The sequence below is a fragment of the Siphateles boraxobius genome, unplaced genomic scaffold, assembly GCF_051911475.1.
Source record: "Siphateles boraxobius isolate OS27281-9 unplaced genomic scaffold, OSU_SipBor_1 77, whole genome shotgun sequence".
In the NCBI taxonomy this organism is placed as follows: domain Eukaryota; kingdom Metazoa; phylum Chordata; class Actinopteri; order Cypriniformes; family Leuciscidae; genus Siphateles; species Siphateles boraxobius.
In genome coordinates this window covers 15,599,777-15,613,031 of record NW_027509205.1, presented here as the reverse complement: position 1 = coordinate 15,613,031, position 13,255 = coordinate 15,599,777, and the positions used below count along the sequence as shown (strand labels likewise).

The 13,255-nt window shown below is 36.3% G+C and overlaps 1 protein-coding gene across 3 annotated transcripts in view; it reads right to left on the bottom strand.

Moving 5' to 3' along the window:
• plxna1a (plexin A1a) overlaps positions 1–13,255 on the bottom strand; it is a 226,431-nt gene that overhangs the window by 94,806 nt on the left and 118,370 nt on the right. For all 3 annotated transcript variants that reach the window (XM_077218621.1, XM_077218622.1, XM_077218623.1), the window contains exons 5-8: positions 12,960–13,060; positions 4,280–4,403; positions 3,084–3,237; positions 2,903–3,002 (exon numbers count right to left, since the gene is read on the bottom strand). In XM_077218621.1, the coding sequence (XP_077074736.1) occupies positions 2,903–3,002; positions 3,084–3,237; positions 4,280–4,403; positions 12,960–13,060 (479 nt within the window). The remainder of the gene's footprint in view (positions 1–2,902; positions 3,003–3,083; positions 3,238–4,279; positions 4,404–12,959; positions 13,061–13,255) is intronic.

Here is a 13,255-nt window from a genome sequence, read left to right as displayed (position 1 = left end):
TTGATTCAAAAATATATTCAAGAATAAGTTTTTTTTCAATTCAATTTCGACTTAATAATAATTGTTTGTAAATAAATTAAAAATATGTAAAATAATATTTTAAAAAAATATTTATTTATTTATTATTTTTTAAATATTTTTTAAATACATTTGTACACCAAAGTAGTGTTATTTTAGTAACATTGAGGTACTTATAGTTTTTATTAATATTTTGAGTTTTTCTTTTGAGTTTTCATTTTAACTTTAGTTAGTTTTAGTAATTATGATTTGTGGTTTTGTCATTTGTATTAGTTTTTTAATGTCTAAATAGTTTTTAATTCAACTAGTTTTTATTTAAGTTTTAGTTTTAGCTATTTTAGTAAATCAAGTTTAACTAAAAGAAAATGAGAAATGTTGCCTGGACAGCTATCTAAAATAAAATATAATTTTTTATTTTATTTTACTTCAGTTCAATTTATTTTATTTCATGCATTTATTTCAATAACCACACTATAAAAATTATATGATCAATAATTTATGACAACATATGGTTTTACATTGCATTAATTATGATTAAATAAAAATAAGTTAAGCAATTTCAACCTTTTTTTTAGAAGTCATTAAGTCGGTTTAATGTAATGTAATTTAAGTTGAAATGACTTAAACATCAAAGTTAATTGTACTTAAAAAAATGAGATGGCAACTTTTTTTACTGTGCTTGTGCAAAATAAAAGTAAGTGTGGCATAACCAACATGCGCAAAGCCATGTTATAGTCATTTGTCTACAAATCATAAACCAGGAATCAGTAAGCCTCTTAGAAATATGATATAAAATACCTTTTTATGACATGGCAAATTTAGTTTGTGTTGTCAAATGTAACAATCCCCAAAAAAGTTATGATATGCATGATATTGTCAGAAGATGAAGACGTAGGTAGACAGTATCCAACACGGAATTATTTTATATTACAACAAACACAGGAACAGACAGAAGGTTTAACAGTGTGTGTGTGAAACATGGGGTAAACACACACACAACATGCAAACATCGACCGACAACCAAAGACTGAAAACAGAGGAACTAAATACACAGAGATAATTAAATGACAACAAACAGGTTTGATGATTAATTGAGTGTCCATGACAATGACTGGCGGGAAAATCAAACAAAGGATCACATGTGACTGATGAGAACAAACTGAAAGTCCATGAAAACAAACTAACTGAACATAACTGTGACAGATATATAATTTGTCATAATAATACCTTTAAACATTTTAAAGAGTTATTAACTGTCACCCTTTTTGAGAATGCGCATTGAAATGCACTATTCAAACTTAAATGGTTGTAATTCAAGAATGCTTTGGAATATAGACCTAAGTTTGGTCTTATTTTAAAGAAAAAACTCAGCAGATTATTGATAAAAATGAAAGTATGAAAAAGTTATGGAAGTTTTAATTCACAGTAAATCAAATATATTGTGCTTGATATTTTTTCTTTTATATAAAAAATATATTTTACAAAATATTTTTTTTACTATAAAATCACTATAAAAATAAAGCCATATATCTAACTGAGATGTGTTCCAAATTTAAAGTTGATATCACAAAAATTTAAGTTCCCATTTTTTTAAGATTTTGTTAACACGTAATACCAAAAATAGCCAGCGGGTGACATACATTCCATTTAATTTAATTGTATGCATTCGGCCATAACAAATTAATAAATTTCTGTCCAAATATCACTTCTGTCACAAAATATGGAACCTTGAGACTCAGACCTTTCTGACAATATGTGTTTTGTCAAGATTAGAAAAGGTTTTGATCAAATTATGAAACATGATGATGCCCAAAAGGGGAGGAGCCTGATAAAATAATTTAGAGTACCGTTTCCATGGTAACTCAACGTTCAATTTCAAAGCGGGTATAATTCACAGGAGGAATTCTGAGTTTGTAAGCTTTCAAATGATGCCTAATTTATGATAACTACTAAAATAAGTGATGTAATAAAAAATGCGATAAAAAAAGATGATATATTTTAGAAGATTATATATATATATTTATATATTATACTTTTTAGAGGATAATATTATTTTATAATTTGTTATTGACAAATACTAGATTATATGTTTTATTATGAACTTTTAGCATGAAAACCAAATTTTCAATTATTAAAAGTGTGTGTGTCGAGTTTTTGTGACAAAGGTCAGAACTCCTGTTATGATGTAGATTTTTTGAGGTGCACTCTTGTCATAAATTCATCTATTACTGTTCTTACATAATTTGTGACAAACAACAATGCTAAAAATATCTGTTTAGGAGTCTTAGACCTTTCCAACGATATAGTTTGTCATGATTAAATTAGGATTTAATTGTACTATGGTGAAGTAAACTAAGGCGTCCCGCTAGCGGGACAGTGACAGTTAAGAGCTAATCTAAAATGCATTTGTTTTGGTTTCCTACTTTTCCAAACGTTCATAAAATGTAAACATTCTTATTTTGTTTAAGGAGTTAAACTTTTTTTCCTTTTCAACATTGCGGACATCTTTATTTGTCATTGATCTGAGAACAGAGATAGGTTGGATTTCAGCAAAGGAATGGGAGCAAGAGAGAGCGAGTGATGTAAGAACTGCGGGAATATAACTCATGAGCAGTAAAGCTGGACGGCGGAAGTCAGGGAAGCTCATGAGTCGTTAATGAAATGACATTAAAAGTCTGATCTCATCCCTGATATCAGCGAAAAACTGCAAACACCACACAAAAATAACATCCCTCTATCACGCAGAAGCAGTAAATACACACACACAGCACGGTCCCATAAAAATAAACTCGTCTTAGTTTTAACGAAAGAACGACAGTGATAAAAAGAGGGAGAGAGTTAGACGACAGGAGGCTGCCTTCTCTCTTTCCCTTGTGAGACTTACGACTGATGGACACTGCAGTTGTAGAAGACAAAATCCACGCTGGCAAACTTCTTCCCCGTCTCCTTGGATTTCAGATAGAGCTTCACCACCCGCTTGTCACCTGCCAGCAGACAAACAGTGAGCTTCAGCGCTTTCTAACAAGCGGATGGAGGCTTTTAAAAGAGTGTGCGAGTCACCTTACCCTGGTTGCGTGTGATGGGAGCGATCTCCCGTGCGGAGGGGGACAGGCAGTAGATGCGTCCCCCCATGATGTGTCCCTCCGTCTCAGTGTAGTCTTCAAACGAACAGTTGACGCCAGCAGCCAGACTGGGAACGTTCTGAGCCTGAAGAACCAGCTGTAGGACCGAACACAGACCAGGAGACAAGAACAGATTTCAATTTTAATGTGCTTTTTGAACATTTGTACAAAAGACACCTGGACTTTCATTTCCAGTTACTATCTGGATATTTTTAGCCGTAATGCGTCTTCAGTGCAGTCAGACAGAGATCTGATCACAATTAACCGCGCAAAATGCAAATCCATATTACATGAAAGCTTATATTGTTGAAACACTTCTGTCATTGACACATGATTCAAAATGTTACTTTTTGCATTTCGTTTTTCAACATCTCATGTTAATAGGGAGTAGAAGAGAAGAAAAGTGGAGAAAGGAAATTCGAGATTCCAAGTGTAATCCAGTGAAAATGTGACGATATCACTAAAATCAATATCACAAAATCATTCATATTGATAAATAATTTTAAAATAAATAAATTAAAAAAAAAAAAAATTTTATTTATTTATATGGAAGCTTGTTTCCGCCACAGAATAAAACATTTTAAAAGATAATTGTGACTTTAAAACAAGCAATTCTGACTTTATATCATGCAATTCTGACTTTATAACACTCAATTGGGACTTTATATCACGCAATTCTGACTTTATAACACTCAATTGTGACTTTATATCATGCAATTCTGACTTTATAACACTCAATTGCGACTTTATATCACGCAATTCTGACTTTATAACTCGCAATTGCGACTTTATATCACGCAATTCTTGTAAACTCGAACTTGTGAGAAAAAACTCAGAATTATGAGAAGAAAAAGTCGCAATAACCTTTTTTATTTTTTATTCTGTGGCAGAAACAAACTTCCATAGATTTAATTAGGTCAGCAAATAGCAAGAGCAAAGTGTCTGTTGTCTTTTTTTATGTTGTGAAAAGACAGTAAATCAAACAAGCCAAAAAAAAGCCTAATTAATATGATGTACGTAGCTGAATGTGCATAAATCAAACGGGTTTTCAATTGTCCAAATGGGATTTCAATTGTCCAAATCATAATCTGATCACAATAAAAGAGATTTCATTCACAAACAAACAAACACACACTTGCCTGAACTTCAGACATGGTGACTGAAATATTGCTGGGCTGCACCGCGAGGCGGACACACTGCTCCAGTCTGGAGGCGAAGCGTTGCGGCTCATCAGCTCTCTCACAGCGGTCCTTACGTGAACATCTAAACACAAATATTACTCAGCAGGAGGGACAATGTCATTACTATCGATTTCTAAGAATAATCAACCAGGGAGATTAAGCACATACTTTATTAGTAAGCTGATTAGATTGGGAAGGTAACACTGTGTTGTGTGATGAGGAAGGAAAATTTAGTAGTGTTCAAACTGTGGGTTTTCCATTACATAGTGTAAGACTGGAAAAACTTGAAGGACTTTAAGAGAGGGCCACTCTCTGAGAAAACAAAGGAAATTAACATTTGAACTCTCCCTCATGCACTACTGAGATGAAGGTCTCACCTCCCTCATCCTAATCTACATTTCTGTCCCCCATTCTTCATCCTGGCAGAGATCTCCCAAACTCACACAAGAATCTAAATGGTTTAATGTGAATGATTATAATCTAGTTTTATACATATTTGGTATTATTTGAAATGTCTCGGTACGACTGGTACAAATGTCTCATTCCCAAAGAAATAAACCCAAAAGGTAATAAAGTTCTTAGGAAGTTTAGAAATATCTTCCACACCCTCCAATACTGGAGGGTGTGTCTTTGAGTTAACACCTTCGACCATTTGACTGAATGCTAATTTTCCACTGCTAGCAAATGGTGACTTACAGGTAAAATTCCACTGTGAATGATGTTTAGATTTGAAATGAGGTCTGGGTATATAATGAAACGCAGCGAGAGCTCAGGGCCTTTTCTGTATCTGAGATCGGCCCGTGAGGCTGAGAGTTGCGAGTCTCTCTGCCTCACGCATTTCTTGTCGGGTAAACTTTTCCTCTTTGTTCTAGAGCATTTGATGTTTTGCATTGACTATCCTTGAATTGATTATCAAATTATAATGATTCATTTACCTGACATATTAAATTGTGACATTTGATTATTCTAATTGACTTTGACATTATTTGCATTCAAGAGTTTAAAAGAATAGTAAAACATTCGCTCACATTTAATGATGCACAGATATCATTGAAAAACCTTTTCATTTTATGGAGTCAGATGAAACGAGTTAATACATAAGATAAAATGTATTGCATTTAACCAAAAATACTTTGCCACGAGAAAAGACAGTAACACGCAAAGACCTTCACCTGTATTATTGGAAACCCTCATTGGACCAAATACACAGGCTTACAAAGTGGTGACCTCGACGTGATGTCGCAACAAATGAAATTCGCGAGCAACATCTTTTCCAGCAAAGTATGGGGATTTTAAAATCAACACGAGGTTTGAACATCTTCTCTTTCTTCTGCCGCTGTGGTAAGTCAACTTTTTCTTCCCTTTTGAGAAGTGTTGAGAAAATGTTGTTTGCATTGTTACGGTTCGGAGAGCCCTTTGTTTAGTGCGGAACTGAAATACGTGAGGACGTGATAGCGGCAGCGCAGATGAAGAATGAAAACCCTTGTTAATAGATTTTAAAGATATCCTTGTTTGCCTAAGCAACAAAAAACGAAACCTAAAATCGGAATAACATCTTCCAAATGTTTTTCGTGTAACGTTACTTGATGAGGAGCTGTAAAACAAACCCTAAAAGTTTTCAAATCAGCCGCATGTTTGTCGCCATTGTTGTATTGGCTTTGTTGAAACAAACCAGCAACACGTGAAGAGAATCAGCAAACAACAGAAAGAAAAATCTAAGTTTGTAAACGATCGGAACACAAATGATTTTATAAAGAAAAGTCAGGCCGATGATGCATTGTTTATAAAAAGCTAAATTTGGAAAAACAGGATGATATGATTTGCAGGCTAAAATCGGATCTCAAGGCTAAGCTAAAACCTATTGTCCATGCTGTTTCCAAAACAAGGCTAAGCTAAATGCTATTGTCCATGCTGTTTCCAAAACAAGGCTAAGCTAAATGCTATTGTCCATGCATTCAAAAAAACGCTTAACCCTTTGTGTGACCACCAGCCCACCATGGGCCCTAGGCCACATTGAATAATATTCTATAATAAACCTAAACTAATCTTTACAAACTTTATATTGCATTTGAAAGCTTCCACTTTAACACAGATGGGATTAAAAGGCAATAATGCAATAATTTGTATTTTCAAATTTGGAGTTGTGCTTCACACATTGTAATGCACTCATAGAACACACTTTATAGTTGTTTGTGCTACTATATGTGCACATAGGCTAATTGTAAGTTTATTCTTTAAACACAGGATTGCTTTATTGTGGGTGTATTTGGAACACTTAGGTAAAGGCTGTTGATGTTGTATTCTAGGCCATGTATCCTGTGTGAACTGAATTAAACAAGTGTGTGTCTATGCTGAATGTGGTTATAATGTGATTCACAATGAATTTGAAAGTCAGAAACAACAAACGCGCATCTCATTAATTCTTGAAAGTCCCGAGACAGAAATACTTTTCATATTCGGAGAACGAAATATTATTACGTTTGAACTAATTCTGGATTGCTCTGAAATTATTTTTCAAAATAGATTACAGGATTCGTATATTTCCACAAGTTTGCGCCAGACATTAGTGACGACTAATACTGAATATCAGATTCAAGTGTACTTGAATGAGGGGAACGAGTTATTTCCGTCCAGAATCAGCAAAATGCTGTTTGATCAACCTGGATTCGGGTGCGTTCCATAACCTCTGTTCCTGAGGTGGCGTTCAAGGGGGCTATTCAAGTGTCTGTTATTGTGTACGTGTGAATACGGCACATCTAAGATATTTAGCCAATTACCTCTGTTTTGATAAGTCAGACTGGCGAGATTGTGTCGTGCATCCTTAGAAGAAGGACTGCAAAGTGATATAGTTTCCTGATCTATAAACGAAAAATATAAAGTAAGAGAAAATAGAATAATCAAACGTTAAAATGACTTTGCCTTCATATAGTCTGAATTTTTGTATCCTTGGTGGAAAACTCCCATAGCTGCGATAAAACCACGCAAAGGAACATAGATGAGAATCAGAAACTGTGAACGCGCATCTCATTAATCCTGAAACAAAAAACTTTTTCATATTCAAAGCTTCAGGGAACGAAATTTCCCCAAATATAAATAGGAACATGTATAATGATCCTGTCCTGTTTACATTATGGGCCGAAAAGGTCGAGCCTACACTGTATAAACTCAATAAAAAAGGTCTTAACATGGACGCTATTGAGAATGAAATTTCCACTTGGTGGAAAACGGTGGGTAGTAAGCAGAAGAAATCAAAACATGGTGAAATAATTGAGGCTTTAAACTTCATGAGTTATAAACGGCTAGATAAGTCAACAACATTTCTATCTTCGCTTATGGATATTAAATGTGAAGAAGTGCATTCTAAAAATGCAGAGGCAAAAATGTCTGAGGCAAAGATCCAAGATCTCCAAACACAGCTAGATAAATTACTAGCTGAGCAGTTAGCCCTGACTGAAAAGTGTAAAAATCACAAATACACCATTGCAGATCTTAAGACTAAACTAAATGCTAAAAAATGCATGTCTCCCAAAACGCTCAACAGCGATGGGACTAAAAATGTGCACTTCTTAAATGTGCCAGCCAGCTCTAACAATCCTGTATCTTTTCAGACAGGTGAATCATGTGATAAAGTTTTGAACAGAGTGCCTGTTTCAGCCTTTAAGGTGATACGGCACCCAAATGGCACAGAGTCAACCATTCGGCGTCCTCTAACGGTAACTGAATGTAGCTTGTTTAAAACAGAGATCGGACCATTCCCCTTGAAAGGGCCATTCGAACCATGGTGGAGACGCATTGTTAGTCTAAAACATGCATTTCAGCTTGAACCAAAAGATATTTGGCAAATTGTTATCAGCTCAATTCCAGACGTTCTGAACTATAAGATACCACAGGCTTTGATGACAGGGAACATCGTGCAGTCAATGTATCAAGATGAGCCTGAGGATGAAATCTTTAATAGACTAAAACAATGTCTTCGCGATCTACGTGGTTGTAGTCCTGTTGGATGGGAATTGATTTTCAATCGGAAACAGAGTACTGAAGAATCGTTCGAGACGTATGCAGAAAATATGTTTGAACTGTTTGAGGAGTATTCTGGAATTGAAGGTGTTAACCACAACAATGTAACTCTCCTTGATTTACTACTTACAAATGCAGGACCGCGTGTACAGCAATCGCTCATGTATGGTGCTTCTCCAGCAAAAAATACATTCGAAGGTATTGTTAGCTGGGCAACAAGAATTGAGTCACGAAAACAGATGCATGGTGAGGTAGCTGTGTTAGAATGTCATGAAAATCCTCCATTTGCAGGAGAATTCAGAAAGCCACACAGTGAAAAACTGAGCAGACTCTGTAATTCCTGTCACAAAACAGGCCATACAGAGGAAAAGTGCTGGTCATTGGGCAGAGGCAGACCTCCACCCTATTTCAAAAAACGCAGAAAACCACACTCTGATGACACAAACCAGCGCTCTGCAAGCAACCAAAGCTCAAATGCATCCCTCAGTGAGCTAACAACTTTGGTCACTCAAGGCCTTCAGCTATTAGCCTCATTTGCTAGTCGGGTAGCAGCCCAATAGCAAATGGCTTAATAGTTTATCATCTAAATTCATCGAATCTGTCACATTTTTCCCTTAAATGTATTGAAACAAGAACGAGCAGAGACTCTTCAGAGACCAGAAACAATGTAATTTCATTTATATTCTTAAATTATAATATACATTATATTGTAATCGCCAAACAGGGCATTAATTTGAAAAATATGACATTAACATTCATCCTTACAGTTCGATTTCGTTAACCTGCTACCCAGTGCCAAAAGGGCGGAGGTGTGTTTTAATTTTTTGCCTTTGAAAAACACTCCCGGAAGTGTGGCACAGGTAAGCAAATTTACAAGGAGGGTGTGAACTAAACATCAGACAGACCACAGCCTTTTGCAGGTAACTAGAGACCTGCACTAACCAAATGTGTGAACGACACCATGAACTAATTCATGCCCACAGATCTGGCTGTAATGAAAGCAAATTGTAAAACCCGAAAACTGGGATCTCTAATGCTGTGACACAGCAGACTGTGAAGGCTCGACTGCAAGAGCAGCTTTAAGGTGTCACACACTGCACCGAAAAAACAGCAATAATTCAGACCTGGTCAATGAAACTCGGTTTCATGTGACAACTGGAATTAAAATTGCAATGGACATGATAATGGAGCAAGCAAAATAATTCCACATGTCTGAATTTGAAACTGTTTGAAAACATCAGAATTAACTGTGGTTCTCTCTGCATTTGTTTCTGTCAGGTTTACTTCTGCAATTCCTCGGAGGACGGATGCCAGGACGGGCCGGACCTCACGATTGTTAGAACATAACCTTCGGGAGATGGGTGAAAAGACACTTCAAGAGGCCATTAACATCTCACAATAGCACATCACTACATAAGCATGGCCTCCCAGTATAGAACTGGAACTAAATTTACAACACAATTATCATAGATTAGATTCCACCCATCTCCTAGACATGAACACTGAACACACACCTCCATCACTACACCCTCACAGCATCATCACCTGGAATAGATCAAGTCTATCCAGACTAAATACTACACATCATGAGAAGATAAAGATGACATAGAATCCAAAAGTGTCACTTCACTAAAGATCTATTGTGCATCTTCACACTAACAGAACCGGATAGCTTCACACACATAGGATGGGAAAGCTGATCCCATGACATAGCATACGCTATTCACAACACTCTGCCAACTCATATTAATGGTTACAGTCACAAATCAATGCAATGCATCGAAAAGCAGAGGCAGACCTGCTATTAAATTTCAACCCTGTCATTGACTGTGACTTAGCCAACACACACACACACACACACACACACACACACACACACACACACACACACACACACACACACACACACACACACACACACACAAACACACACTCTCACACCTGTTGCAAGGAATGAACAATCTCCATTCTTGAATACATTTAAGCATGTTCCAAGTCACTTCTTAGATTTGCATAAGTGGCTGGCATTGGAAGATTCCTGAACAAACACTGATTATTATATACATATGCATTTATTGAATAGTATTGTTGTTATTACATGACTTCTTGATCAATAGAATCTATTTGATTGGTTTGATTACACTGACCTCTTGCTGCATTTCCTTTATATAATTCAGACCAAAAAATATATATATTTAAGAATTGGATATTTAATATGAGACATCCTTACCATTCAGGACCTTGAGAAACATATGAGACAGATGTACCATTCACACTTGCTGACAAGAACATGGTATTTTACATTGAACATGACATGATTTTGTTTTGTTGCATTATGCGTTTCTATGCATTTCTTCACGAGTTCAAGTTCATATGTGTTCAATCGTGAAGCGGACATTTAAGATGCTTTTCAGATGTCTCACACAAGGCAGTGTGAAGCCAAGGAGAGCCCCTTCATCCATCGAGGTCTGCCCAGACAACCACACCGCTGAAGGTGACAGGATTGGTCAAGAAGGGTCAGATTATCATCATGGGGAAGGTGCCAGAGAAGCAGAAGTTTCTCTATGAAGGAATGACACGTCGACTGAACAAGTCACAAAGGTCCAGATTGACTCTATGAACTTTGCTCACATTCTAGGCTGAAACGCAAGAAGAAAACCTGAACGCATTTATCCACCTGCTGCTCCAACTCAAGCTACATACACCTGGTGAGACCAGGTGTTCTGCAGGTGAACACAGCACTCTGAAAGCTTCTACAGATGCTAACATTGCAAAGACAATTTTTGAGTTACGTCTCGAAGGTTACAACAACCGTCTTACTGTGACCACGTAAGTGTTCATCTGAATTTGACCCACGTGGTCAAGAGGCCAATCTGTAAGACTGGAAAAACTTGAAGGACTTTAAGAGAGGGCCACTCTCTGAGAAAACAAAGGAAATTAACATTTGAACTCTCCCTCATGCACTACTGAGATGAAGGTCTCACCTCCCTCATCCTAATCTACATTTCTGTCCCCCATTCTTCATCCTGGCAGAGATCTCCCAAACTCACACAAGAATCTAAATGGTTTAATGTGAATGATTATAATCTAGTTTTATACATATTTGGTATTATTTGAAATGTCTCGGTACGACTGGTACAAATGTCTCATTCCCAAAGAAATAAACCCAAAAGGTAATAAAGTTCTTAGGAAGTTTAGAAATATCTTCCACACCCTCCAATACTGGAGGGTGTGTCTTTGAGTTAACACCTTCGACCATTTGACTGAATGCTAATTTTCCACTGCTAGCAAATGGTGACTTACAGGTAAAATTCCACTGTGAATGATGTTTAGATTTGAAATGAGGTCTGGGTATATAATGAAACGCAGCGAGAGCTCAGGGCCTTTTCTGTATCTGAGATCGGCCCGTGAGGCTGAGAGTTGCGAGTCTCTCTGCCTCACGCATTTCTTGTCGGGTAAACTTTTCCTCTTTGTTCTAGAGCATTTGATGTTTTGCATTGACTATCCTTGAATTGATTATCAAATTATAATGATTCATTTACCTGACATATTAAATTGTGACATTTGATTATTCTAATTGACTTTGACATTATTTGCATTCAAGAGTTTAAAAGAATAGTAAAACATTCGCTCACATTTAATGATGCACAGATATCATTGAAAAACCTTTTCATTTTATGGAGTCAGATGAAACGAGTTAATACATAAGATAAAATGTATTGCATTTAACCAAAAATACTTTGCCACGAGAAAAGACAGTAACACGCAAAGACCTTCACCTGTATTATTGGAAACCCTCATTGGACCAAATACACAGGCTTACAATAGCATGATAGTTTTTCATTCATCAACCATTTCATGTTTTTGTCCAAACAAAACCAAAATCAAACAATGACCAAACAAAACTACAAAACAAAAATATAGAAAAATGTGTTCCTATAAAATTAGCTATAACTGACAAAACCTTCTAGAAATGAGTTGAAAAATATATATATATTCCTAAATAAAAGTTTTATAACATGCTAGAATAACATTCAAATAGCAATTTTCATCAAGTGTAGTACATACTTTGACTGCATATGCTTTTTTAAGTTGCTTTGGTTTCTCTTTTCTTTATTGATCCAAAATCTCATTGACTAATATATTAAACTGATTGGCTGTTATTGCGTCTTTTAGCAAAGCATTTTTAGCATGAACAAACAAATTGTCACTGTAAACTTGTTAGGTCATGCATAGATATAAATACGTAGATGCCACATTCGACCCCTCCAGTCCAGACATGTCGGTGCACCTGCCATCTTGGAGCATCTATTGCAGATATATATGTTCATATGCGTCAAACTATGGTTGCAGATGCTCAGTCAACTTGCTCTCGAATGTTCACGTACCGGATTTGACCGTTCCAAAATGGCGGACTGCGTAGAATAGATATATAGCGGCCCATAGAAAGAGCTGCTAATGAGTTATCTATGTATTAATGACGTCACACCTAGTGTCAACAAAGCAATTAGTTTTTTATTAAAACAAAACAGTCTACAGTATGTCCCCATTCATATAGCCATGTAAACGTGTGTGTATGTGTGTGCGAGCAGCTGTGGAGTCAGGAGGTGAAGATACTCACACACTGTGTAGGACACACCAGCCGCAGTGGGGATCGCCAGAAGCCAGACACTCGCTACAGCTGCTGTACTGCTCACAGCTCTCCACTGGCACACGGCTCACCTACAGACACACAAGCCTCGGAATTCATTCTCAAAATCTAGTTTTATTTCAACATGTATTTTTATTTGAAGTTGCAGAAAATTCTATCTAACAAAGAAATGCAGTATCAGTTAGCTGTGTAATGAGCCGTTAGCTTAGCTTTATGCTAACGCCAGAGTCTGACTGGAATCAGCTCTAAGTGTCCTGTGAGAAATG